Raw genomic sequence first — 24,984 nt, forward strand, 5'->3', positions numbered from 1 at the left:
GACGGAATTAATAAGTGTAAAAATCATAAGTCGCTCAGCTGCTGCAAAGAGAGATACAGGCTGTGTGAGTGTGCATTTGTTTACATGTGCGTGCGCGTGCTTAGCATGTGTAATAGGTGTGAAATCAATAAGTCAGTCCCATCCGGGGCGTGGAAAACACCAGATCCCAGTGCGTTTTACTTAAAAAGCAGCTCTGCTCTCATTGCTGAGAATGTTATTAATACAGCTGGTGGGGTTCGTGTCGCTGTGGACGCGATTGGGAGGGGAAATCGATCCCAGACAGACGAGGTTATGATGGATATCTCAGCTTTTTACCAAAGATCCCAACTACGGATCGACAATTCAGCAAAACCGTTTGAAAGAATCAACACACCTAGAGTTAAACTTTAAAAATCTGTCAGTGTCACACTTTCCAAATTTTCTTTCACATATAAATTACATTTGAACAAAGCATCCTGAACAGTGACACAGTTACATGGTACTGAATCAAAACTTTAAAACTTAATAACACAAAGGTTTTATTTCAAATGGAAAAATTTTTTTTTACTCCCGCTCAATGAAAAAGGAAAACAGGTGATCCAACTTTTAAAAAATGTTGTTAATTTGTTACAAGTAATCAAATTAAGGTTATCCAATTAGATATATTAAGTTTATTAAGTTGTCATGCTAAGCAAATGTAAATAAAGTCTGATGAAGTAAATCTGATTACATGTGACAAATTAAGCACATTTTTTTTAAAGTTCCATTCTCTTTTTTTCAGTGCTCCTGCTTAGTTTTTTTTTTTCCGAATATAATTATCACCCTCTAAATTCAGTGACTCTTTGTGCTAATAGCACAAAATATTAGACCTATTTGTTCTGTTCTTTATGGAAAAACACAATCTGATACTCACTGGTGGGCACAGCCTGCAGTTTTTATGTTACTAACAGCACAATTGTTGGCAACATAACATCAATTAAGAAAATACATTCACATTTTTACTGACATGAAATCAGACCAAAAGCTCTCATTTTAGGTTAGCTACAATTACCAAAATGATTTCTGTTTTCTAAATGCCAGAAAACTTAGTGAGAACATTTTTCAAAGATTTTTTTTTGTAAGTGATCGGCCAGCTTGTGATGCTTTATGCTTTGTAAAGTCACAGAAAAATATCGTCACTCCTGCATTTTCTCCAGCAACTCCTTAAGAGCACTTTGAACAGTAGGAACAGTAATTTTTTTTCTTTATTTCCGGTAATTAGCCAACACCTGGTGGATATGCTGCTTGCAGCATGCCAGCTGCAGTTTTAATAGTTTTAATTCCATGCATGATGTTGATACTGAACTGCAGAGCTGCTCTAAGCATCATCACAAGCTGCGTTTCCATTAACTTTAAAATTGTGCAATTTGATATTTCAAAAGTAAATTTGCTTAATGAAAACACAGCAATTTCTATAATATTTTTTTCATATTTTGAGGTAAAGTTTCAGTGCTAGAATGAGGTGGTTTATTGGCTGTATCAAGAATGGTGACTCACATCACATGAGTCAAGTGATCAACAACTGGATGTTACTACTGGCAGAAACAACAAAGAAGACAGGAAGTGGTATGAGGATCACAGCGCAGAACGTTTTTCAATGACTTATTGCGTAAACAAGCTTATTCACGTGTGATTTTAATTGCATTTGTTGTTTATTAGAAAAACTGCAATTGCAAAATAGTGTTGTTGTTTTTTTACATTAGCAGAATATCAACAAATATTTGTGCATATTTGTAATGGAAACGATCAGACCTCCCAGCTGTTACTTTTATAATGATATCTCCTCCCAACAACTCACTGATATTTGTACAGTTTTTACTCATTTCTAAATAACATTTCTGGTGGTATCTGTCTTTTGATGCAAAGTTGTATTGTTACTTATCTGTTGTTTTTTATGCCCAAGTAGACACACATTTTGAACATTTTTAAATTAACCTGTGCAGTTCCACAACCCTTAGAAACGGATTTTTTTTAAAATAATTGCATTGCATTCATTGAAAATTTGCCCCTTGCTTTACATTATTTTATTCTTTACTGTGTTTTTCTATATTTTATATTCTATCTTTGTGTGAGCATACTTGCTTTGATTAGCTGTCACATTGAAGCAGAATAATTTCCCCTCTGTGGGACAAAAAAGGAATTTCTATTCTATTTTAATAAAATCAAGTGAATTTTTGAGTAGATGTTTTTTTCAGGCAGCTAGCCAAGCAGTGCACAGCAACAGGTGGGGGGAACTGCATTAGTCCATACAGCCAGAGTAAACTCCAGTCACCAATGCTCACCCACACTCAGAACATTTTGCTGTTTTTTTTTTGTTTTTTTTCCATGTCAAATCCCCCGAGCTGCCTCCTATTACAGCCCTCAACTCTGTTAGTGACACACCATGGTGTTATTACTGTGTGTGTGTGGGGGGGGGGAGAGGGCGTGTGTGGGTGAGTGGAAGGTAGTATTGATTGCGGCCATCCTCCATAATACTACACCAGGAGTGGTGATGTCAGCGGTGATGTCATCCTGTCAGGGTAACCGGAGCGTACCATTGGCTCTGTGGAGCTTGACACACGAGACATTGACCTCTGCGAGCCGGGACGGGACACGGCCGGCAGCGGCAGAACCTTCCCGCACCTCTCTGTCCGCCGTCCTGAGCTCACCCGTCCGCGCTCCCTCTCGTTTTCTCCGACCTCTCATCCTTCCTGCCCTCCTCGCGCTCCTCTTGTTTCCCGCCTTCCCCCTCGCCGCCGTATCCCGCTATGAAGCGCACGCGCGCAAGTTTTAATAATGTCAGGTGTCAGCTGGGCAGGTCTTGCTGCTCCCGCGCGCGCAGCCTGCGAGTGATCCAGCGGAACCTCTCTCCTCTCCTCGTCTTTCTCCTCGGAGGGAAAATTGGATTCTGTCCATGTCCATAATGAGAAGATGTAGGAGAATAAATAGATAGCTCAATAAACACTTTGCCTCTTATTGCTTCTCCTCCCCTTCAGTCCTCACCCCCTCCCTGCTTTTTTCTCACCACGCTGCAGTCCTTCCTCCTTTCTCCTCCTCCTCTTCTTGCTCCCGCCACCCGCTGCTCTCCTTCTCTCCATTTCTCCCACACATACATACGCTCGTGCAGCTTCGTGTCTGCGGAGCTCAGCGAAAACTGTGTGTTCCGAATGAGTGTGTTGTGTTTGCACAGGTTTGTGTATGTGAACCTCCTCATGAATATTCTGTTTTATCTGCTGCTGCGGTGACAATGACAGAGTTAATGACAGTGACAGATGTAGAGAGCCCCCTCCCCCGCCCCCCTCACCTCCACCATTACTCCCCTCTAGATGTGCGTGCGCCTGTGTTTGTGTGTACGATTAGGCAGGAACACAAGTATACATCAAATAAACTACACAGCTAATATCATAAATATCACCACTTTTCAGGGCGCAGTTTCACAGCTCTAAGAAAAATAAATCCGCTGAGCGCTCACCGTGTTTTACAACGAGGCGCTTGTGTCTGAACTGAAACCATCCATCTCTCGCACAGGTGAGGAGACGCTGACCTTTGACCTTCACAGTCTGGCGACGCTGGCGGCAGCCCGGGCTCTGGAGATGGGCGGCGGCACCGTGGACGCTGAGTCCGACCGGCAGTGTCCAATCAGGAAGAGGCTAAACCTGCGCCGGAAGTGCAGCTGGACGCCTCGGCACGAGCCGGTGAGGCCTTCGGAGAACGTCTGTTTTCAGAAGCATGAATCATTCATACTAAATTGTGGGTTGCTGCTGAGTCAAACAATAGAAACGGGCCTTGTTTTTGACAAACAGAGCGCGGATCGTGTGGCGTTTCATCTTTGTCTTTTTAGGATTTTATCTAATTGGCCTATTCCAAACAAATGATTCACTTGTTTTTTTGCTTGTTTGTTTTTTTTTTGTTGTTGTTGTTTTATGTTTTCTTATTTTGTGATCATCTTACTTGCATTTGAAAAAACAACAAAAAATATGGACATGGTTTTGTGCATTTTTTTTTATTCACCCCTCTTCACTCTGATGTCCACAAACAAATTAATATCTCAGTATAAATCCAGTTATTCTGCAAAGGCTTTAGATTACTGGTGAGTCATTAGTGAATGAAGAGCATCACAAAGACCAAGAACCACATCAGGCAGGTGAAGAGGTTAAAAGCAAGGTTCAATTATAAATGAATATCTCATCACCTAATTTGGAGAACATCAGCAAAAATACCAAAACATGGCAGTCTGCTTAAATTTAAAGGGCCACGGTAAAAAATAACACCAATACTCTAAAAATATCCCATCTTACTAATGGAATAGTATACACTGTGTGAAACATATTTGCAATACATGTAAGAGAAACACTCATTAGCTGGATGAACTGAACTATTAATATGGAGAAATTTGATAAGTTGATCAGGCACCACACCATCCTGGGTTCGATTCCCAACGATGGGGCCTTTGCAGCTTCTTTCTAATATAACGCAAAAAAAAAAAAATACTATAAAAAAATTTAACAAGCGGCAGAGTTCTGTGATGCCGTCCTATTGTTTTGGAGATCCCGAGTTTGAATATGCTAATTAATAAGTCAATTTTAAAGAGTTTACAGAGACCACCTGCATCTGTTTGCATTTTGCTGGCAGACCAATCACAGGCCTGCGCTCCTCCTGCAGAGATGCAGCACTGTTACCACACTTAAAGAGCTGATTGAGATTCTGCTCATTTTCTGTTTCCCTGGCTGTGAACAGCGACTGAAGAATTCAGACTGAGGCAGAGCGACTTTTAATGTGGCTAGCTGGACTGAAACAACTGAAATTAGCCAATTATTACTAATATTAAATTTGTATGACTAGTCAAAAATTAGTACAGTGAGAAATAACAGATTTTGCAACAAAAAAAATCTATATTGTGGACTGCTGGGAGTGATGGGGTTCCTGTTGGAGCAAAAACAGAAGTTTGCTCCCCCAGCGGCGGCTCCAGCTGCTCCATTGTTCAGGCGCTTCTGGCACTGAGAGAACCACTACATTATCATCCAGGCACTTTTATCAGTGAAATGCACACTATGCTAGATTGTTTTGCATATTCAAAACTTCCGTGTAAGTAGAACAGTTCATCTCTTTGTCACAAATATCACAGTCAATAAAAAAAAAAAGAAGATTCCAGTTTAAACGGAACATTTGGATAATAAAACCGGTTTAGTTAATACACGGAAAGAAGCATCGACATGCCTCCAGGAATCACTTCATAGTGCCTTAAAATAAGAATCTCCTTTGAAACTCTTTTTTTTTTACAGTGACATCATGTTGGAAATATGTTTTCCTGTCTTCTAGAAATCTGCATTTGAGAGCAGAAGATACTCGTAAAAAAAAATTAAAGAAAAAAAGAAAAAAGACAAAAAAAGATGCCCTAAAACCTGCATCATCAACACACCGGCCAAAAAAAAAACTCACTGGTTATATATTCAGTGCTTGTAGGACTGAGGATTGTCCACAGCATTATAAATTCCTCTGCTTTGTGTGTGTGTGCGTGCGTGCGTGCGTGTGTGTGTGTGTGTGTATCAGGTGTGCCCAGTGAAGGGCTCCATGGAGACGATGGGAGGGGAGGAGCTGGCCATGCGTGTCCAGCTGGCTGAGCTACAGCGCCGCTACAAAGAGAAACAGAGAGAGCTGGCCAAACTACAGAGGAAACACGACCACCAGTGAGCAGAATAACACACTCACACACACACGCACACACACCTAAACACACACACACACACACACACACACAGCAACACACACAAACACATGCATGCACACACACTTTTCTTGTCTTTACTGAATTGGGCATTCCGACATTCACAATTGTGCTTTCATGCTGCATCCCATCCTGATTTATCATGACTTGCTGCCTTTCTCACACTGGATGCATTTTGACCTGCAGCCGAAGCAGCCTGTTCCCACCCCCACCGCCTGATTTCTGCTGCATTTTCAACCCCTCTCTCTCTTTCTCTTTATCACTCTTTCTCTCGCTCCATCCTCCTCTTCCTTTTCGTTGCTCCTCTCCTTGTAGGAAAGACGAGACGTCTCGTAGCCCCGCTCGCCGGGGGCCTGGCCGCCCCCGCAAGCGCAGGTCCACCCCCGGCCCAGCTGCCGCGGAGAGCTCCAAAAGACTCAGGTCAGTGCTCTGATACTGTGTCGGTATAATCAGTGTGATTGGCAAGCCCAGCTCATTCATCCTGATTTCTGTTTGTGTTTTTGGTGAAAGGCACGGTTGATTTTCAAGAAGTTCTTCTTCAGCTGAATTGATTCAAATGCTCTATAGCTGATGATTTGCTTGATTGGGCCCTGGAAGGAGCTGCTCATGCATGCACACACACATGCACGCACACACACAACACACACACATGCACTTGCACAGTGGGTTATGTGATGGAAGCTGTAAGATAGCTGTGATTTTTAATGAGAGAAGGTAATGGAGCTGAGGGCTTCATTAATCATCATTAATCACTTTTAATCATATTTATCACTTGTATTGATTGTGTCCTGATTCCATGTGAACCACTTGCATATACTAATACAGCTGGACAAAGTCTGGATGTACAGTTATCACAGTGATAAATGACTCAACACCTCCCCCACCTGCTGCAACACGTCGCCACACATTTTAGCACCTCAAACATGCTAACTTTTAAGCAGACACAAACTCAAATCACACACACACACACACACACACACACACACACCCACACACACACACACACACACACACACACACACACACACACACCCACACACACACACACACACACACACACACACACACACACACACACACACACACACACACCAGCATTCACTGTGATAAATGTGTTTTCTCATGGTGCCCCACCTCTGTTAGCAAGTGCACCCGTCGCCTTGATAAAATGATTAAAGAAACTCAGGGTTTGTCACGGTTACCATGATTAGAAGGCGCTAATGAAAATGACAATGAAAGCCTTTTGTCATAATATGCCGGCGTCGCCGCACACATAGTCAGGCAGAGAACTTGTTTAATTAGCCGAGCTGGTTTCTACGTGCCCGTGCAACACGACAAATGTTGTCATTAACAAGCAATGTATCGTGTGTTTATGCTTTTATCTTCTCATGAAGATTGAGGGCAAAAGTCAACAATTAAAAAAAGTGAGAGAAGGAGAGGATCAGACAAAATTAAAACTGTTGTTTTTCTTTGCATTCTTGTGGGCCAGGCATAACATGCTAATAATGGAGTAGCTTTAAGCTAGTAGGGTAATGTAAAGTAGCCTCCGATTCTTGTTGACAGAGCCTACTCAGTTAGCCATGTTTAGAGACTTTACCCTCAGCCTGTCACGTGATTTCTAACATCATGTGTACATGCTAACAAAATGTTTAGTTAGCATGTAACATGTCCTGAGAAATTACATCAGTAGCAACATGGAATGGCTGCTATCATAAACTAACAGGTATAAAATATTAGTAATTCAAATGGGCATAAAAGGGCTAAATGTTGCTTCCACCCATCCATCCTCCCTTCGTCTTCTGCTTATCTGAGCTTGGGTCACAGGGTTACAGGTAACTCAGACAGCACTCTTTCCCCAATGACTGTAACTCACTTTGGAGGGTCTCAAGGCGTTTGTCTGGGTCCCCTTCTGGTGTCTTGGAAGCCATGCCCAAGACACCATGATCAGATGATCATGGCATCTGATCAGACATGGCATCCTGATCAGATGCCATGTCTTTTTATTATGATGCATATAATCAGCATGACCCTGGCTTTGTCCAGCAGCCAGCCATTGTTCCCACGTTGGACACCCAGATGATGCAGTGTGGAAGGCCTGACCACATAGTGGTCACGAATCTCCCATCCGTCCAACCTGGCTCTGTGTGCCCCTGTTTCCGTATTCCACATGCAGTTTGCGTATTTGCGGGGATCATCTTTTACTAAGGTCTGTGAAACACATTTAGTCCGATCCTGCTTGCCATAGGAAACCACTTCAGGAGACAATACCATGGACAATATAACGTCCAGGATCATAGGAGTAGTCAAACCTTCCATTGTGTTAAGGTGGCTCTTATGATGTGGGAGTCATAAGTTATCCATCAGTTTTCCATTTCTAAACTCAGTTCCGGTCTGTTCCACAACTAATGGAATCATGAAGTTGGCCTCGAGTTCAGCTGGTGGTAAAGGGCTATTTCACAACTTTTGTGGCATCTGGACAAACTTAGATCGGATCTCTGAGCCAACCTAAGGCATAACAGACTGAGCTGCTGGTAAGGGCCCCACACCAGCATGGGGCCCTATTCTGCTAGAATTCTCAAAGCTTTAGATATAAAGAAGGAGCCTCTACTTGATAGGTTCATCCTCTACTTACCCACTGTTATCTCGTGAACTCTGAAAGCCACAATGGTATCTCTAAAAACAACAAAAGTGCTAACAATAGATGCATCAAGTGAAGCAACAGATTTTTATTATAATTTCTAGTTGTAAACTCTAATATTGGTAATGCTGGCTATATAATGCACATTTGGCACTGAATATATGCATGAGAAATTCTCTGTGACGAAAGATGTCAAATTTTATTTGGGCACCGATAAACAAGAAGTGTCCGACACACTGACTGCCTGTAGAGTTGGTATCAAGCATCTTCCTGGATTTAACCTGAAATATTTTTTTCTTTTAGAGTAAGAAAGCTGCAGAGCGTGTTCTGCCATCCAGGTGTTGGATTTATTTTGGTGAAATGAGGTTCGACTTGCTCTCGGCCTCACATCAGTTCCATTTGGACCACATTACAGTCAAACTGAAAAAGCAAATGACCTTCTACAAAAGGGAAACCAGTGTGTTGGCTTTAAAATGATTCTATTATTTAGCAGGAATGTAATAGAGAGCGCATTCAGTAACTATTGCCTGTGATGCAATTTTGGCCCTTGAAGCTCAAACTGTGGGTATGAGCAGGAGGGTCGGCGATGTGGTTTTAGGTTGCAGACTCCTCCTCTTTTTCACTGCCTCTCCTGGGACCGGAGATGCTCCGAGCCAATCCTTCCCTCCATGGGAATATAGGATTCACCTGCCTCAGACACCAGCTGCTAACAGAGTGTGTGTCTGTGTGTGTGTGTGTGTGTGTTGGCTGCCTGTGGTGTAAGAGTCCATGCAGGCAGTGAAGGAAGGACAGAGTGAAAGAGAGGCAGGGAAGAGTAGTGTTCGATAGAGGTTAGTGTTTATCGATTGAGCCCTGAAGCTCCGGTCAACGGACAGACTCCCCCGAGACTGCTTTATCTCTCTCTCTCTTTGTTCCTCTCTCTCTCTCTCTCTCCCTCTCTCTCTTTCACTTCCCTTCCCCCACTAAACCTCCCTCCTGTTCTCTCTGTCTCTATCTTCAGTAGTGCAGCTTCGTTTCTCAGACCAACTCTTGCCCTTTTACATGATGATTCAGCTTCGTATTCACACGGCGGCTGAATATTTCTGTGTTTGGCGTCAAACCACATTGGCTGTTCTCAAACCCTGCATCCCACCTCATGAAAAAAATTAAGACAGTAAGAACCAGTGGGAGGACGGAGAGACAATGAACGAACCATTATGAAATAAAAGTGATGTAGAAGGAAAGGGCTAGAGGGCATGGACTGTGGCAAACATTTGTCTAGCAAGAGGAAAGAAAGCCCCTGACCCAAAGAGGCACGGACTCTACCAGACCTCTAAAGATGTGCTGCAGTATCTGGCACCAAGATGTTAACAGCAGATCTTCCAAATCCTCTAAGTGGCAAAGTGGAGCTTCGACGGATTGAACTTGCTTGTCTGGGATGTCTGATTGAGACCTGGAACATTTGAAGACCAAGTCAACACCTTGAATCTTATTCTCTGTAGACTTAAACCATTTCAGCTTTGTGGCAAGGTGCATTATCCTTCTGAAATATACTATAGCTACATGGGAATGCAGTTTCCATGAACAGGTATAGCTGTAAACACATAGGTAGCGTCAAAACAACATTTGACAAAGATACCAGGGCCCAAAGTTTCCTGTCAGATCCTCGCTCACACAGTCGTCTGACCATCACATCACTTTGCTTTTATCAAACTATGGTTGGACAATATTGCTGAAAAACTCATCACGATATAAGTTTGCCATTTTAGTTGATATTTATAATTGTCAGTATCAATAATTATTGATTAACTTTTGTTTTGTTTTAAATTTCTGAAAAACTTTTATCCACAGTTGTCTCTCTACGCCGCTGTTTATTTTTAAGCAGGTACGAGACGCGGTGGCATGACTTAAAACTGCTTAAGTTACTCAGCAGGTTGTTGCTAGATAACCAAAGAGTGAGTGAGTTAGTTGATGCCACCCATTTAGTTTAGCTCAAAAAGATAGGTTGAGCAGCTAACGTCTTTCCTGTGCCTACATCTCCCAGATATATGTGCAGAATGCTGTGCGGTTCTGGATCAGAGTTCAGTGAATATTGAATGTTCTATCAGCTTTATCATCTATTGACATTGATCAAGTGTATTGCGATACATACTATTGATTCATTGTCTAAGTCTATATCAAACTTGCTCAAAAACTCACATTTCCCATTTTACTTGCTTCTGGCACATCAACATTGAAGATACAATGTTCACTTGCTATCTAATATTTTGAACCTGGTCAGAAGTACCACAATGAAAAGATAATTAAAACACAATCAGTGGTTGTACTGTTATGCCTGGTTAATGTAAATTCTCATTTTGTGACCATCTCTGCCATGTTTTGTTTTTTCCCAGGACTGGGCTAAATATCGTAGAGCAAAAGAACAGGAATGCCTTGTCCAACCACAGCTTCAACAGTTTGACTGCTGCACAGGTCAGTTATCCTGTAGTTCACAGTTTATCTACACACAAATATTCACAACCATCTCCTGCTGCTTATTTTCGTTTGTCTTTCAAGAATGCTTCAATTACAACAAATAAATGAGTCAATAATTAGTCGTTCCACTCACTGTTCACAGATGAAAGCTCGTTGTAAGCACAGAGGTCGACCAAGCTCTCTGAGCTCCAGGCTGGCCAAGCGGGTGACCCAGATGAAGCAGAAAACCACCGCCCAGCGGGAGGCGCCAACAGCTGGAGGGGTGCACAGCAGTGAGGAAGACCCTTCCAAGAACCACAGCCGACAAGGGGGGAAAGGTGAGGAGTTGGTGTGAGCATACATGTAAAGTTGTTGTCCATTAGGCATCTGGAATTCCAAAATGAAAAGACTCTGATTGCTGCTGATCCATCAGATCAACAAGACCGGATGCCAGGTGAGACCATGAAGAAGAAGAGGGGTCGAAAGCCCAAAGTGGTAATGGGCATCAACCCCAACCGGCCTCATCACAGGGACAGATGGGACACACACGATGAAAGAGAAGAGAAGAGCTGCAGCGAGAGTTCAGAGCGTGGTGAGTTACCGATCAGGTCTGACAACAGGATTGTGTCCTGGTACGAATTATTCAATGCTAAATCAGACAAAAGTTACAGGCAAAATTGGCAATTGGAAAACATATTTTGCAGAGCTGTCACATGCTACTGTTAGCTTTCATTGTTCACATGTAGTCAATCATGTGAGTCAACGGTGCTTAGCGGGCTGATGGGGTTAATGAACATTGACCATTCAGCGTGAGATTTTGCTGCGAGAGCGTGTTTGTTGCGTGCCTGAGTGTTTCGTCGAGGCATCTGAGAGTGAGATGTGTGCCGTCATCAGGGGGCTCCTCTTACCACCCGGCTTGTCTGTCACACTATTAAAACTGTTAACGATGTACCACAGGCATGCAGCACTGCCACCCCCAGCCCTCATTCTCAACCGTAACGTGAGCCCGTCTAGAATGTCACACCCCCATCCTTCTGTCTCTTCCTCCCAACTCTAACCTCGTGAAAATGCCTTCAGTGGAGGCTTTGAGTTGACGAGACCATCAAACCCACCCCGGTATGGACCTTTTTGTAGGAAGGGCTGATGAGGAGAATGTAAAACTTTGGGGAAACTCAAGAATTCAATCCACCTGTGGCCTTGGCAACAGGGACAGGTGGGATATGTGTGGGTGTAGGGCGAAGTGTTGACGAGAATCCTGTGTAAGTGACAAATGTGTTTGAGAAGTGTTGACACCCAAAACACAAATCCCCCCTCATGTCTCCACCAGTCAGCGACACTCAGCTGCCAATAACAATCTGTTTGTGTGTACACACAAGAAATGGTGGCTCTAGTCTCAGACTGGTACTCGAGTCACACTGAAGTTGGAAAAGTAGAGACTTCATACTTCATTTGGACTTGTGCCGTTGAGACTTAGATTCTGGATCTGGGAACAAGATTTCATGAACTATCTTTACCTCATGTAATCACTGGTGAAAACCCTGTAAATGGTTTATAGTTATCTGTTAATCCCAGTTGTAGCTTCATGGATGTCTCTCAAACCGAATTAGGCCTAACAGCTATTGTTCTCTTACTGGTACGGTAGCAAAGACTTTCAAAACAAAAGCAACTTTTTCTCAGAAAGGAAAATTCTTTCTTGTTCACTAAATATTTCATGCCTCACTCTTTACTGTCTAGTTTATAACTGACCTTGAAACACATTTACTGTAAAGAATCAACAACAGATTGAAATTACAATTTAACTGCAAGTGTCAACATTTAAAGAAGGAAACGATGCACATCAGGTTTGGGCTGCACAGGGGTGGAACTGTTTGCACTGTTCCAGGTTCAAATCTCCAAAAGCAATCATAGCAGGTGTTCTGAACATATTGAAGCTGGTAATAGTTCCAAATCGCAGATCCTCTCTCAGAGAGAGAGAGTATTTTGAGCAAAAGTGTTTCTACAGAAGGGAACCTTACAGTTCCTGTTAAAAGCCGCTCTGGTAGAGCTAATGCTGCCCTGCAATTTCTGTATAAATTGTTTAACGGTTTAGGTGCAAGTCCGTTTAAACACTTAAAAATTAATTTTAAAAACTGGTGATTTCTAAAATTGGAAAAATACCAAATACCGAATTTAGCCAGAATACATCTGTGATGAAATCTGATTGGCTTTTGACATGAAACATCCGAGGCCCAAATGTTGTAGAGACGCTCTGGCTTTTGGCAATGCTCACGTAAAAGTCACTGGAGGTTCTCTGACTGATGGCTCTGATGCTGACATTTCACAGAGGAGGAGGTTGGCAGTGACGACAGTGAAGACGAAGCGGGTGACATCAAGATTACCTCATCCTCTAAAGAAGCTCTTGCAAACTCCACTGGGACGTTTCCCTTTTCAGCTCAGTCTTCCAAACTCCAATTAAGCCTGAAAGCCAGAAGCAAAAGGCCTGGACCTCCTGGTGAGAGATTACATGTACTTGTAATTTGCAGGAGTTATGTGGAAACTGTAATGTAACTCCACACTCCCTTTAAGTTTCTTGTCTACAGGCACACCTATTGTAACCGGAAAGTAACTGCAAATTATCTTTACCTTCTTTAATGTTCCCTCCTCATCCTCAGGCCTGGGAAGCTTCCCCTGCATGCAGCAGAGGAGTGCAGCCAGGCGGCCAAACTTCAGGAACTTAGACAGGGGACATCCGGACCACATGGGGGCTACTAAAGCCTCCCTCCCCAGCTGGGGTGTGCCATCAATGGGCTGCAACTTTGGAGAGAGCCACAACAACCATCGAGCTCTGACCAAGGCAAAGAGACTCATCAAAGACAACGAGAGGAAGACCTCTGCAGGACAGAGCTTAAGAGGGAAGGTGAGGCCTTACAAAGTTAACTCGTATGGAGCCGATGCAATTATATGTATCTGTTGAAGTTTGCACATTTTTGTAACTAATATATAAAAATGTAAAAATGTGAGGTCTAACTGCTACTAATGGACGCTTATTAAAAACAACAGAGTATGAGCAGAAATGTAAGCTGTCAGAGAGTCATGAAGAGAGGAAGGAGAGGGGTGAGTCATGAAAGGTCGCTCCCTTTGACCTTCTGTTCATCTAAATAAACGCCGAGAGGCAGAAAAGCATGAAGGACTTTTGAAAAGCGTTCACTTAAAGACGCTGATGTGAACCACACCCTGTCAGGAAGTTTGACGATCAAACTATAGATTAACAGTGACACCTCCCTCTAATAGCAAATACTGCAAAAAATAGATGTCTGTTCATTCTATAGATTTGTCCTCATTAGAGATGCACCAGATTTTGCACCCAATTTCCAATCTTCAATTTTTCTAAAGCATTGATCAATTCTGATTTCTCTTCCAGAGCTAAGCATGTAAGACTTTTAGGACTATAATCAATAATATTCTAAATATTGTTTCTAGTCTTTCTGTCTTGAGCAATCATTGATTGAATTAATAATGGGCCCTATATCTGAGCTATAGGGCTCATTTTATGCAACAATTTCAAACAGCAACTTTACTGCCATTCTTTGAGCCTTCATGTTTTCTACTGTAAGTATTGCTCTCTCTTGCTCCACTGCAGCCTAAAGATGTCCACCCATTACCTAAAACATAGTCTGTCTTTGGTTTCTTGGTGCAGTGTGATCTTTGCAGACTGACACTTGCTCCGGTGTACGGGCAAAAAAAAAAAAGAAAAAAAGAATCGACTTAAATTTTGGCAGAACCTGTCATTGACTATAAAGAGTTTGTTTCCCTGCAAAGTTTGTGCCACTGTGGAGCAGATGCAGTCTAAATCATGTTTTTGGACTGTGTGAGGAAGTCAGAGTATCTGGAGAGAACTCATGCCTTCATAGGAAGAACATGCAAACTGCATGCAGAAAGGCCCCAGGCTGGGATTTGAACCCAGAAACTTCTCATTGCAAGGCAACTTCACTCCCCAACCGTAGATATGTCGTAGAAAAAACATCTTCCTTTTAAAAAGCTTTTTGCTTCTCTGTGTTCCCTAAACTTTTGTTTTTTGTAACTTAAGGATAAAAGTTGGTTTCTCACTAACTCAAATTAATTTGCAAAAAATTTGTATGACTGCACAATATTGTTAAATACTGAAATTAATTAAAATACCTAACTAAGTCTTGTACTTTCTAAGGTAGCATAGTTATGCTTACTGGTGCTTTTATTGTTTGGAAAAATGCGGATGTTTGAGTTTCCAAACAGCTTGTCATTGATCAGAGCAGATCAGTCTGGAAATGGGACCATTTTCTGGTGCGTCTCTAGTCATTCTAGAATATTTGTCTGAATGTGGTGTGTGTTTGTGTGTGTGAAGAGGCTGTTTCCTTCTCTCTGAGCAGCAGCGATGAGGCACCTATATTTACCTTCATCTGAAATGCCTGAGGTTTCAGTCCTTTTGAGTCATCATTTGGGAATGTCCAAAAACACAACTCCAAACCAAACAGAGGAATATGAAGATAATCATTGGCCATAACTCTGCACACACCCATGCATGCTTACACTCACACACTCACACACACACGCACACACACACACCACACATGCACACAAACACACACGCACACACACTCGGCGGTACTAACGGGAAATAATCCTCCATGCCCTCTGGTGATGAAACTTCTGTCACTAAAATATACGGTCTCCTGGTGTGGAAAACTCCAACACACACACACACACACACACACACACACACACACACACACACACACACACACCCACACACACACACACACACACACCATCTCACTTAGATTATTATGGTCTTTGGAAAGTCTAAATACAAGCAGAAACCTGTTGGGTGAGCTGGCTTTTCATCATCACTCATTTGTCATCTTTAAACAGACCAGCTCAAACCGGTGTAGAGATGGGTAGGATCTGGTGTATACTGTGTGTGTGTGTGACTGTGTCCACCTGAAGTGAAACATCATGTAGCAATAAGCCCGAAACCAAGTCCGTTCAGGGGCAGCAGTTATTACCGACTGTGACCTCAAACCTTCAAGTGAACTGCGCAGAATGAAGGGGGAAGAAAACAGCTTAGGGGCTAACTGAAGCATCATATTACTGGCGGTATTGGTCCCAGCGGTTACACCTCACTGATGTGTTCACCGCGTTAGTCAAATCTGACTGGAACAGACCAGGTTTGCTCACCTGAAGGTCCTGTTTCTGTCTACTCATTTGTGTACACAGGTTTTCTCCCAGAACCCCAGTGGTAGGGGTGCTAGGGCAGTCCATCAGCAGACCATCGTGTTTTTGTGTTCAGAAATGTTTGAAATTACAAAAATTCAGAGGTGCACACGCAGGCATCATAATTTGAAGATAATAGCTTGTAAGGCCAGCGGGCAGGTACAGGAACGGCGCCCAGTTCAATGCATCAACTATAAACCCAGCTTAATCCATCTTTACTGTATGTCAAACTGTACATAAAGTAAACAAACCACCCTAGAGAGGGCAAGTAAAGCCTGGTGACCCACCAGACTTGGTGGAGGAAACTCTGGTACATAGTGAAGCCATGTTCTGCTTTCTCCTCAACTGATGTTGATGGTGACGATGGCGGTAGGAGTTCGTCTTGCAATCGGTGGGTTGCCTTTTCGATCCCCACACTGTCCGCCTCTGTCGTTATGTCCTTGGACAATATTTTCCACCATCACTGTGCAAATGTGTGCATAAATGGGTTAATGACTTCTAGTGCAAAGCACTTTATCAAGTCCTGGACTTGATAAACCTCTGTCCTGGTCATTTACTGTTTACATCCTGTTTCCCTTCCGGTCAGGAAAAGGGTCACGGAGTGAGCAGGCTCCTGCAGAGCTTCACGGCTGATGAAGGTTTCCGCTTGGATGGGGAAAGCAGTTTCTCGGAGGGGGAAGAGGAGGATGAGGAGGATGACAGGCAGAAGGAGAAGTCCCTGTCCCACCTTCCCCCCAACATGCCTTCCAGAATACCAGGTGAGAATAAACGCATGCCTCTATATCCGACTTACAGTCCCTGCCTTAAGACGTTACAATTCATCAACTCAATCTGAAATGAATGTCTTTGTTTCCTTTTATCTCCACCATCAATCCTTGAACTTTCACATCACCTGTCTTCAGTGCTGCCAAACTGTGTGCTGAGTAAAGAGATGCTGGTGGATGGCCTGAAGATCCTAATCTCCAAGGAGGATGAGCTGCTGTACGCCGCGTCGGTTCAAACCCTGGACCTGCCTGACATGTATGAGCGTGTTCTCTTCCCATCATTCACCAGCATACCCACAGTCTTTAAGGAATTTTCACTGCCTTTTTCATATAGAGTCCAAAATTCTGTGACACACTGAGCCCATTCGGGTGGCATAGTCCAAAAACTTAGTCATTCCCAAGATTTAAATGTCTGGCAGCATAAAGGGTGATCAGAACGAGACAAACAGGACGTTAAAAGACTTCAAAGCTTGGAAGCGCCGCAGCGCATGCCAACACATCTGCTAATAGAAAAAATAATTATATGCCTGCAAGTCACAAAACTCCTGCCTTCACAACACACACTGCAGAATAAGCTCTGAAAATCGTTTACAAATTCAAATGACAGTTTGGTATACATTTCTGCATAATTACAATTTCCTTCTCTCAGATTCAGTGTCGTCATTGAAGGGGAACGGGGAAATCGGCCAAGGATCTACTCACTGGAGCAGCTACTACAAGAAGCCGTGAGTCAGACCACATCACATTTTTTTAAATTATTTTATGAATAGCCTTTTTATTTGCTTCCTGAAAGCTTTGTGTGTGCTTGCTTCCAGGTGTTAGACGTGCGACCCCAGACAGAGGTTATCCTAACGGAGGGAACCCGAGTGTGTGCTTACTGGAGCGAACGCTCTCGCTGCCTTTACCCCGGCTACGTCCACCGTGGTGAGATGCACCTGCAGACAAGCGCTCTGTCCTCTCACCAGCTCACTTTGATCCTGAAACTCATACTTCTCTGTCCGCCCTTCAGGAGGTCCGGGTGAGGAGGAGAAGGAGAAGGAAGGGAGCGTGATGGTGGAGTTTGATGATGGAGACCGAGGAAGGATCTCTCTTGTAAACATCAGACTTCTGCCTCCTGGATACCAGATCCGCTGTAAGTATGGAGCTATGAGCAATCGTTGCATTTTTTAATTTACAGGGAAAATAAACGACGAAGACATCATTCTTAAATGAAATCATGTGCAACGCAACTGCTGATTCCTCTGTTGTTTTAACTTAGTGCAACCGTCTTTAGCCAACCAGGCATGGAGGAAGATTGATTTTGTGTCTTGTGATCATTACTAAATTGATTTGGCTTTGTGTTTTAAATCCAACTAAAGCACCAAGAGATGCTCAATTTTCAGGTTTCTGGTAGATGTTATTTTTACTAAAAATAACCTAGATGTCCTCAATGCAGCCACCCAAAAAGCTCAAATTTGGTCTCAGCTGACCAAAGTGCAAGATTCTAGTTAAAGTCCCTGTGAAGTACATGGAACACCTCTTATTTGCATTTGTGATGGTAGGACAGGAAAGTTGGTTTCTTGGGATGGCTCAGAAGCAACCAGTTGGCATGACGATAGTGTCTGAAAACCTGGTGACTCTCTGTGAGTCTTGGATATCATCTTCACTCATAACTTTTAAATTCTTGCTCTGACTGTAGATATGAGGGCATTTTGGCAGGTAGCTTTGTTTTTGCTGAACTCTGGCTCTGGAAGATCAACAGCTGTTGACCTTACGTAATTGGTGTGTGTTTTTGTCTTCCCCATTTTGAAGAGCATGTGAGAGAAATCTGATGTGGTTTCGTGTTCCAGGTGCGGAACCGTCTCCAGCTCTGCTGATCTCTCCGGGCCATCGGGGTCGGCGAAATTCTACGGCAGAGAAGAAAGACACTCTGACAGAGAAACTAGCCAATGAGGAGGCAGGAGGGAAGCCCCAGGAAAAAAGGCCAGGTGCGTAGTTGGGTTGTGATCACAGCTTCTCCAATAGCAGATTTGCCATATAGTGACTAGTTATTTGCAATCCACTGCTATTTTAACTCCTACACGTAGTCTAAAGGTCCTTGAGGTGAATTCACTGAAAAAACATTACAGTTTCAGTTGTTTGTTAATTATCGAATGCCTTCAGGTCACAGGTGAGCACAGAGCAGCTTTATTAACTGAAGGCCTCATAAATTAAGATGACTTTTTTGCTGCCTTTTATTTACCCTCCATAAAAAACACATAAATCATGGCTTTATGGAGTTTCATAAGGGTGCTTTGTAAAGTTAGCTAACATCACAAGTCATCACAAACTAAGAGTGACAATAAACCTGGGGGAGGAAGACAGGTTTACCAGGTTTGTTGCAGTCTGAGTAATGGATCTGTCGAAACTAGGTGAAGATCAAGGAGATAGAGATTAAGTTTCACCAAAGCTTTTAGTTTCATAATTAATCAACGTTTGCCCTTAGGATTTTCTTCCTTATTGATTTCAGTCCCCATCTCCATTCTTTTCTTTTAGTTGGCAGGCCGAAGAAAACATACTCAGTGCCAAAGACAGCCAACTCATCAACCTCAGCAACCGATTCTGTGATGAAGGGAAATGCTCCGTTGTTGAACTGGTCCATGCCCAGAAAGAGACCGCCAGTGGACTTCTTCCTCTTCAATGGGACGTCCCGTAAAACCCAGAAGAAGATTAGGGAGAGAGACTTGGGCTTGTTTCACCGGCCAGCCCTGCATTCTCTAGCACCACCAACCCCTATTAAAAGCATTTTTGGCACTGCATTTGAGGTTGACTCATTCAGTAGCATCGCTAATGGCTACTCAACCTTTGGGAACGGTGGAGCCTCCGTGGCCGGGAGACCAGTCACCGCCATGGGTTCCATGGGCCTCCGGGACTCGCCTTGTTCCTCATCCGTTACCATGGCCGCGGCAGCTGTGAGCCGCAAGCCTCTGAGTGAACGTGACAGAAAACACTTCTTAGTCAAGCTAGACCACGAAGGAGTGACTTCCCCCAAAACCAAAAATGGCAAAGCCTTGCTTCGGTTTGGAGGAGCAGGAGGGAGAGGAGTGAAAGGACTGGCATCTACTGTACCACAACGGTACATCCAACCTTCTCTTCTGGCAAAACATGACAAGAAGGTGGGAGAGAAAAGGGAAAGCAGCGCCAGGCCTCGATCCGAGACCCTTCTGAAGGGCAGTCCGCCTCTCGGGAAAGATGTTCTCTCTGCAGGTCTTGGAGTGAAAGGTGGAGACTACAGTTTGGACTACCCTAGCGACTGCCCCAGCTCTTACTCTGAATTGGATGAGGAAGACGAGGACGATGGTCAAGAAGCAAGACGAAGACGAGCAGCCGTCTCATCCCATCGGGGCGGTCGTTTTCTATCCCGTCCGACCATCTGCTTCTCCTCATCTTCCTCCTCCTCTTCTTCGTCTGGCTCCATTTCCTCCTCCTCTCTCTGTTCCTCAGACAACGACTCCTCCTACTCGTCCGACGAAGAGTCGTCTTCTGTGCTGCTGCAGCGGGCGCTTCTCCAGCAGGACAAACAGAAGAACAGGCAGAATGTCAACTCCGGCCTCCGGAGCCCTGACCCCACCGCCTCCAACCCCGCTTCAACTCCATCTAATGGCTACGTTACCAAGGCTGGCGTAGCCATGGAAGGATTGAAGGCAAGAGCCGACAGAGTGGAAGACAGGAAAGAGTACATCTCCAAAGAAAGCATGATGGTCAGCAGCAGAATGACTAAAGTGCAGCTGAAGAGAAAAGAAAGTTCTTCTAACGACCACCATCAGACCCAAAGCAGCCCCGTCAGCCAGCAGCTGAAACCAGCCAACAAGGACTCAGCAGCCACCAAGAAGCAGAGGATGTCTTCTCCTGAACCTCTTCCAAAAATGGCCGCCCTGCTGCCTGGACGCCAGCTCTGGAAATGGTCTGGCAATCCCACACAGGTATGACATTTTGTGGCATTTTTTTTTGCTGGATGTTTTTTGCATCCAGGAATTTGTTCATTAAAAAGATAAAGACTTCCATCAAACTCTTTTCTGAGTTTGATTATCTGAAATAAGCTATGTTGAGTTTCAGGAACCCTACTGAAGACCACTGGATAAAGAGAAATTTTTATGGAAATGTCTGTTTTTCTTTAATTATTTTTCTGTCAATAAATGTGCTGAAATGGGTGTGTGATAAGTACATACATTTTTGATACAACTAAAGTCTAAACAGCTAAAACATTTAGTTTTTTTTTTTGCTCCCTTCAAAGTTAGTTTAACTTTAAGCACCTTTTAAGTGAGGTTCTGTAAAAAAGTTGCATTTGACTGAAATCTGTGAAGACGTGAGAGCCCTCTGAAAATGCTAATAGCTGCCTATTTTAATAGTTCAATAAGGTGTCCAAATACACCTTGACACATATGAATACAAACAATGGATATTGTTCTGCAGAAGCTAATGTCCGTGGTCAACCAATCAGTGTTGTTCCCCAGCACTCCTGGATCGGATGCTTTGCAATATCTAGCCGATAGCGTGTCCAGTATCATTGTACCAAGGTATATCAACTTCCCAAGCTGCATTTTTAAAATATATTTTTTAGATATGCTCTATAAATCAAATTAGTAAATAGGCTGATTTTGTAAGAGTCTCATTCCACAGAAATATCCACAAAGAGATAAATACTGAACCAAGAACTGTCAGGGCCCACTGTAAGCTGTTAATATCTAAGCTACAGTAGCAGAAAGTCTTTATGTCTGCGTTTAGCGTAAATCCAGACTGCTACAATAGAGGCCAAGTCCACAGGTCTCTCCATACTCTGTTAGACCCAAGAAATGTGTTATTTTACTCAAGAGGTGAAGAACAAAAACAGAGTTCCTTCTGGGCAGAATACTTCATTTTTGCTAAGAATCTGAAATCCCCCGTAAAAAAATCAAACCTGCTGTTTTACTGACTGAAAACAACTGAAGTAAATCAAGCGTTTTGTTTTGTTTTTGTTTTTGTTTTGTTTTTTGTTTTTTTGTTGTTGCAGAAATTAATGTTTTGCATTGTAAAGACACATTACTTCCTCCTACATTTTGTGTTCAACAAAGCAAACTGAGCTATAAAAAATACATGCAGAAAAAAAAGTCACTGCTATTTGCTGTTTCTCTAACAGAGAAGAGGTCTAAAGGGTAAAGCCCGTAAGCTTTTCTACAAGGCCATCATGCGGGGCAAGGAGATGGTGCGTGTCGGCGACTGTGCCGTGTTCCTGTCACCTGGCCGGCCCCAGCTGCCCTACGTGGGAAGAGTGGAGAGCCTCTGGGAGTCGTGGAGCTCCAGCATGGTGGTCAGGGTCAAGTGGTTCTACCACCCAGAGGAAACTCGCCTGGGGAAGCGACACCGTGATGGCAAGGTAAGGCCGGGAAGTGCAAGGATCCTTTCTACGCGTATCTAGTTTGTGGTATTTTTAGAATAATGCAATACCTTACTGGTACTTTTCCACTCATCCTATCATTAGTATTTCTAATTTTCAGATCAGAAAAATGTACACATTTGTATTTCTGACAAACAACCCAGTGTTTTAAATGGAATGTTCACTGTAGATAATCTACAGTGAACCACAGACTTGATATAACGTTCATGTTAAGCTGCAACACCTTCTATTAAACCTCCAGTATGTACATTTAAAAAGTATGTTTCTCCATATCTATTAAAACTGTTATCATGTTGTAACAGTTTGGCATAAGAGAGATAATAAAAAAAATATAAAAAATAAATAAAAAATCAAGCTCCTCCACCTCCTCCCACTGCTACAAAAAAGTACCACTACAAGTCAAAAACAACCAATCAAAGCCAGGAGGAGGGTCTTAGTGCTGTCAATTATCTTGGTGAATGTGCTGTTCAGTGTGCTAATGGTTGCAAAACAACTTACTCTTACAGGAAAACTGTTTATCAGCCGACATTGGTGCTCGGAGCTCCACGTATTTAGCCTTAGCATTCTTCTGTGTTGTGGTGAACTAGCTGTAGCTTAGCAAAAAGCAAGCTGGGGAGGGTGAGCATGAGCATGATTGACAGCACCAAAACCCTCCTCCTAGCTGTGATTGGTTGTTTCTGGCCGAGTGGTGTATTTCTATAGTTAGTACTAGAAGAACTGCCATACTAACAGCAGTTTTCTATGACTGATAACTGTCATTTATTACTGTTATGACATAATATGTAAAAAAGTTAGTTTTTTTCTTCAGAAAAGTTACATACTGCAGCTGTAAAGGGGCTCACTTACAGCTGCAGTATGACGTATTGACCATATTCTGTGGGCCACATGGAACCATGGGCGTGCTGTCCACAGGCGGTTGAGATTTCATAGTCAATTACCTAAATTGCCTAAATTTCTTGTGACAAATTGCTTCATTTCCCACAATATGAATGGATACCAGCAAGTTTGACAAACTACTGTCTTGTCCACAAGGGCAGTCACTACACATCTATAAATGTGTACAGAGAGTGGCAGCCCTGCTGTGCGTTACCCGAGTGGTTGCACCAACTCTCAATCTTATCAGCTTGGTGTCGCACAGATCTCAGTTCGATGTGAACATCGTTTTCTGAGTCATAAAAATTGAGTTTTCCGCAGACGTGTCTGATAGAAGTCCACTTTTAGTCTGAAGTACGCCTGGAGCTCCACAGAGTGAAGTGCGCCCAAGTATGGGAGCCTTAAACTTTCCACAAATCCATCCATTTTCTGTACACCCTTGTCCCTCAGTGGGGTCGGGAGGGTTGCTGGTGCCTATCTCCAGCTATTGTTCCGGGCGAGAGGCGGGATCACCCTGGACAGGTCGCCAGTCTGTTGCAGGGCAACACAGAGACAAACAACCATGCATACACACTCACACCTAGGGGCAATTTGGAGAGGCCAATTAACCTGATAGTCATGTTTTTGGACTGCGTGAGGAAACCAGAGAACCCGGAGAAAACCCACGCATGCACAGGGAGAACATGCGAACTCCATGCAGAAAGACCGGGGCCGGGAATTGAACCCAGAACCTTCTTGCTGCAAGGCAACAACTCTACCAACTGCGCCACTGTGCAGCCCCTCCACAAATCCACCAGAGTTTAAAAACCTAATCTTACAGTTTCCCTTTCCATAAGAGAGTTCTCATTGTCCTTCTCTGTCGTCTTTCCGGCAGAACGCGTTGTACCAGTCGAGCCATGAGGATGAGAACGATGTGCAGACCATCTCCCATCGCTGCCAGGTGGTCAGCAAGGTGGAGTACGACCACCTGATGCGTGAACATAAGGCGGGCGGCCCCTCCAACGACCTGTTCTACCTGGCCGGAACCTATGAGCCCACCACGGGCCAGCTGGTCAGCGCGGACGGCATGGTCATCTTGTCCTAGCACCGCAGATGGGAGCAGATATCCAACACAACTGCTGAGTTCTTCTAAACAGAGGCAAGACGACGCTTGGTTCCGCGGATTGAACTGCTTCTGTTGGAGAAAGAGTAAGCCAGCAGTTCAGAGGAACGCGCTGGCCTGGGCCAGCGCGTTCCTCGCTGGGTTGAAACCCAGCGTTTCAACCCTTCTCTGCGGCAACCCTTCTCTGCGGCAACCAAACACGAATACTTAGGATTGGAACGTCTTGGAAGTATTCCAACAGGAGGGCTTTCTGAAGCAAAGAGACTCAACGCTAAGGAGAGACATGCTGTAAACCACACTGGTTTGGATGGATGTAACGGTCTAATACATGTAGTCTGACTCGGACAACGCTATTTAAAGGCCCCCAATAGGACCAATAAACACTGTAGTTTGGACTTAAATGCCTATATATGTTTCTGCAGAGTGACTGTGACGGCATTTAATGAACTTTTAATGCACATTATCAGTGCTTGCGTTTGTACAGTTTATGACGTCGAGCGACGACACGATGTCATCAGACTCTAATGATCGATTCAGTGCTCGATGACTTTAGTTGTTTTTGGTCGTTAATGACCGAAAGGCCGAACAAAGTTTTCCTCCTTTGAAGCCATACACATCGATACCTCTCTATCGCCGTCTCTGTCGTATCCGCCTGTCCGGGCGCAGGCAGTAGGATTGTTTATTTGAGCTGTGTGTGTGTGTGTGTGTGTGTGTGTGTGTGTGTGTGTGTGTGTGTGTGTGTGTGCGCGCGCGTGCGTGCCTGGAAGAACGTGTGCGTGCTTTGTACAGCATTCTATGTAGAGTCACACGCTGTACATAGTATATAAATAT

General features: G+C 43.6%; 1 protein-coding gene across 6 annotated transcripts in view; it reads left to right on the forward strand.

The window, feature by feature from the left end:
* bahcc1b (BAH domain and coiled-coil containing 1b) overlaps positions 1 to 24,728 on the forward strand; it is a 78,819-nt gene extending 54,091 nt beyond the window's left edge. For all 6 annotated transcript variants that reach the window (XM_016675051.1, XM_016675041.1, XM_016675055.1 and 3 more), the window contains exons 12-28: positions 3,526 to 3,692; positions 5,548 to 5,684; positions 6,038 to 6,142; positions 10,733 to 10,811; positions 10,957 to 11,131; positions 11,227 to 11,385; positions 13,117 to 13,284; positions 13,445 to 13,689; positions 16,609 to 16,780; positions 16,925 to 17,042; positions 17,436 to 17,511; positions 17,602 to 17,710; positions 17,796 to 17,918; positions 18,616 to 18,753; positions 19,301 to 20,727; positions 21,921 to 22,157; positions 23,926 to 24,728. In XM_016675051.1, coding sequence (XP_016530537.1) covers positions 3,526 to 3,692; positions 5,548 to 5,684; positions 6,038 to 6,142; positions 10,733 to 10,811; positions 10,957 to 11,131; positions 11,227 to 11,385; positions 13,117 to 13,284; positions 13,445 to 13,689; positions 16,609 to 16,780; positions 16,925 to 17,042; positions 17,436 to 17,511; positions 17,602 to 17,710; positions 17,796 to 17,918; positions 18,616 to 18,753; positions 19,301 to 20,727; positions 21,921 to 22,157; positions 23,926 to 24,135 — 3,845 coding nt within the window. In that variant the 3' untranslated portion in view covers positions 24,136 to 24,728. The remainder of the gene's footprint in view (positions 1 to 3,525; positions 3,693 to 5,547; positions 5,685 to 6,037; positions 6,143 to 10,732; positions 10,812 to 10,956; positions 11,132 to 11,226; positions 11,386 to 13,116; positions 13,285 to 13,444; positions 13,690 to 16,608; positions 16,781 to 16,924; positions 17,043 to 17,435; positions 17,512 to 17,601; positions 17,711 to 17,795; positions 17,919 to 18,615; positions 18,754 to 19,300; positions 20,728 to 21,920; positions 22,158 to 23,925) is intronic.
* The last annotated feature ends 256 nt before the right edge of the window (positions 24,729 to 24,984 follow it).

This window comes from Poecilia formosa, unplaced genomic scaffold, assembly GCF_000485575.1.
Source record: "Poecilia formosa unplaced genomic scaffold, Poecilia_formosa-5.1.2 Scaffold4, whole genome shotgun sequence".
Taxonomy (NCBI): Eukaryota; Metazoa; Chordata; class Actinopteri; order Cyprinodontiformes; family Poeciliidae; genus Poecilia; species Poecilia formosa.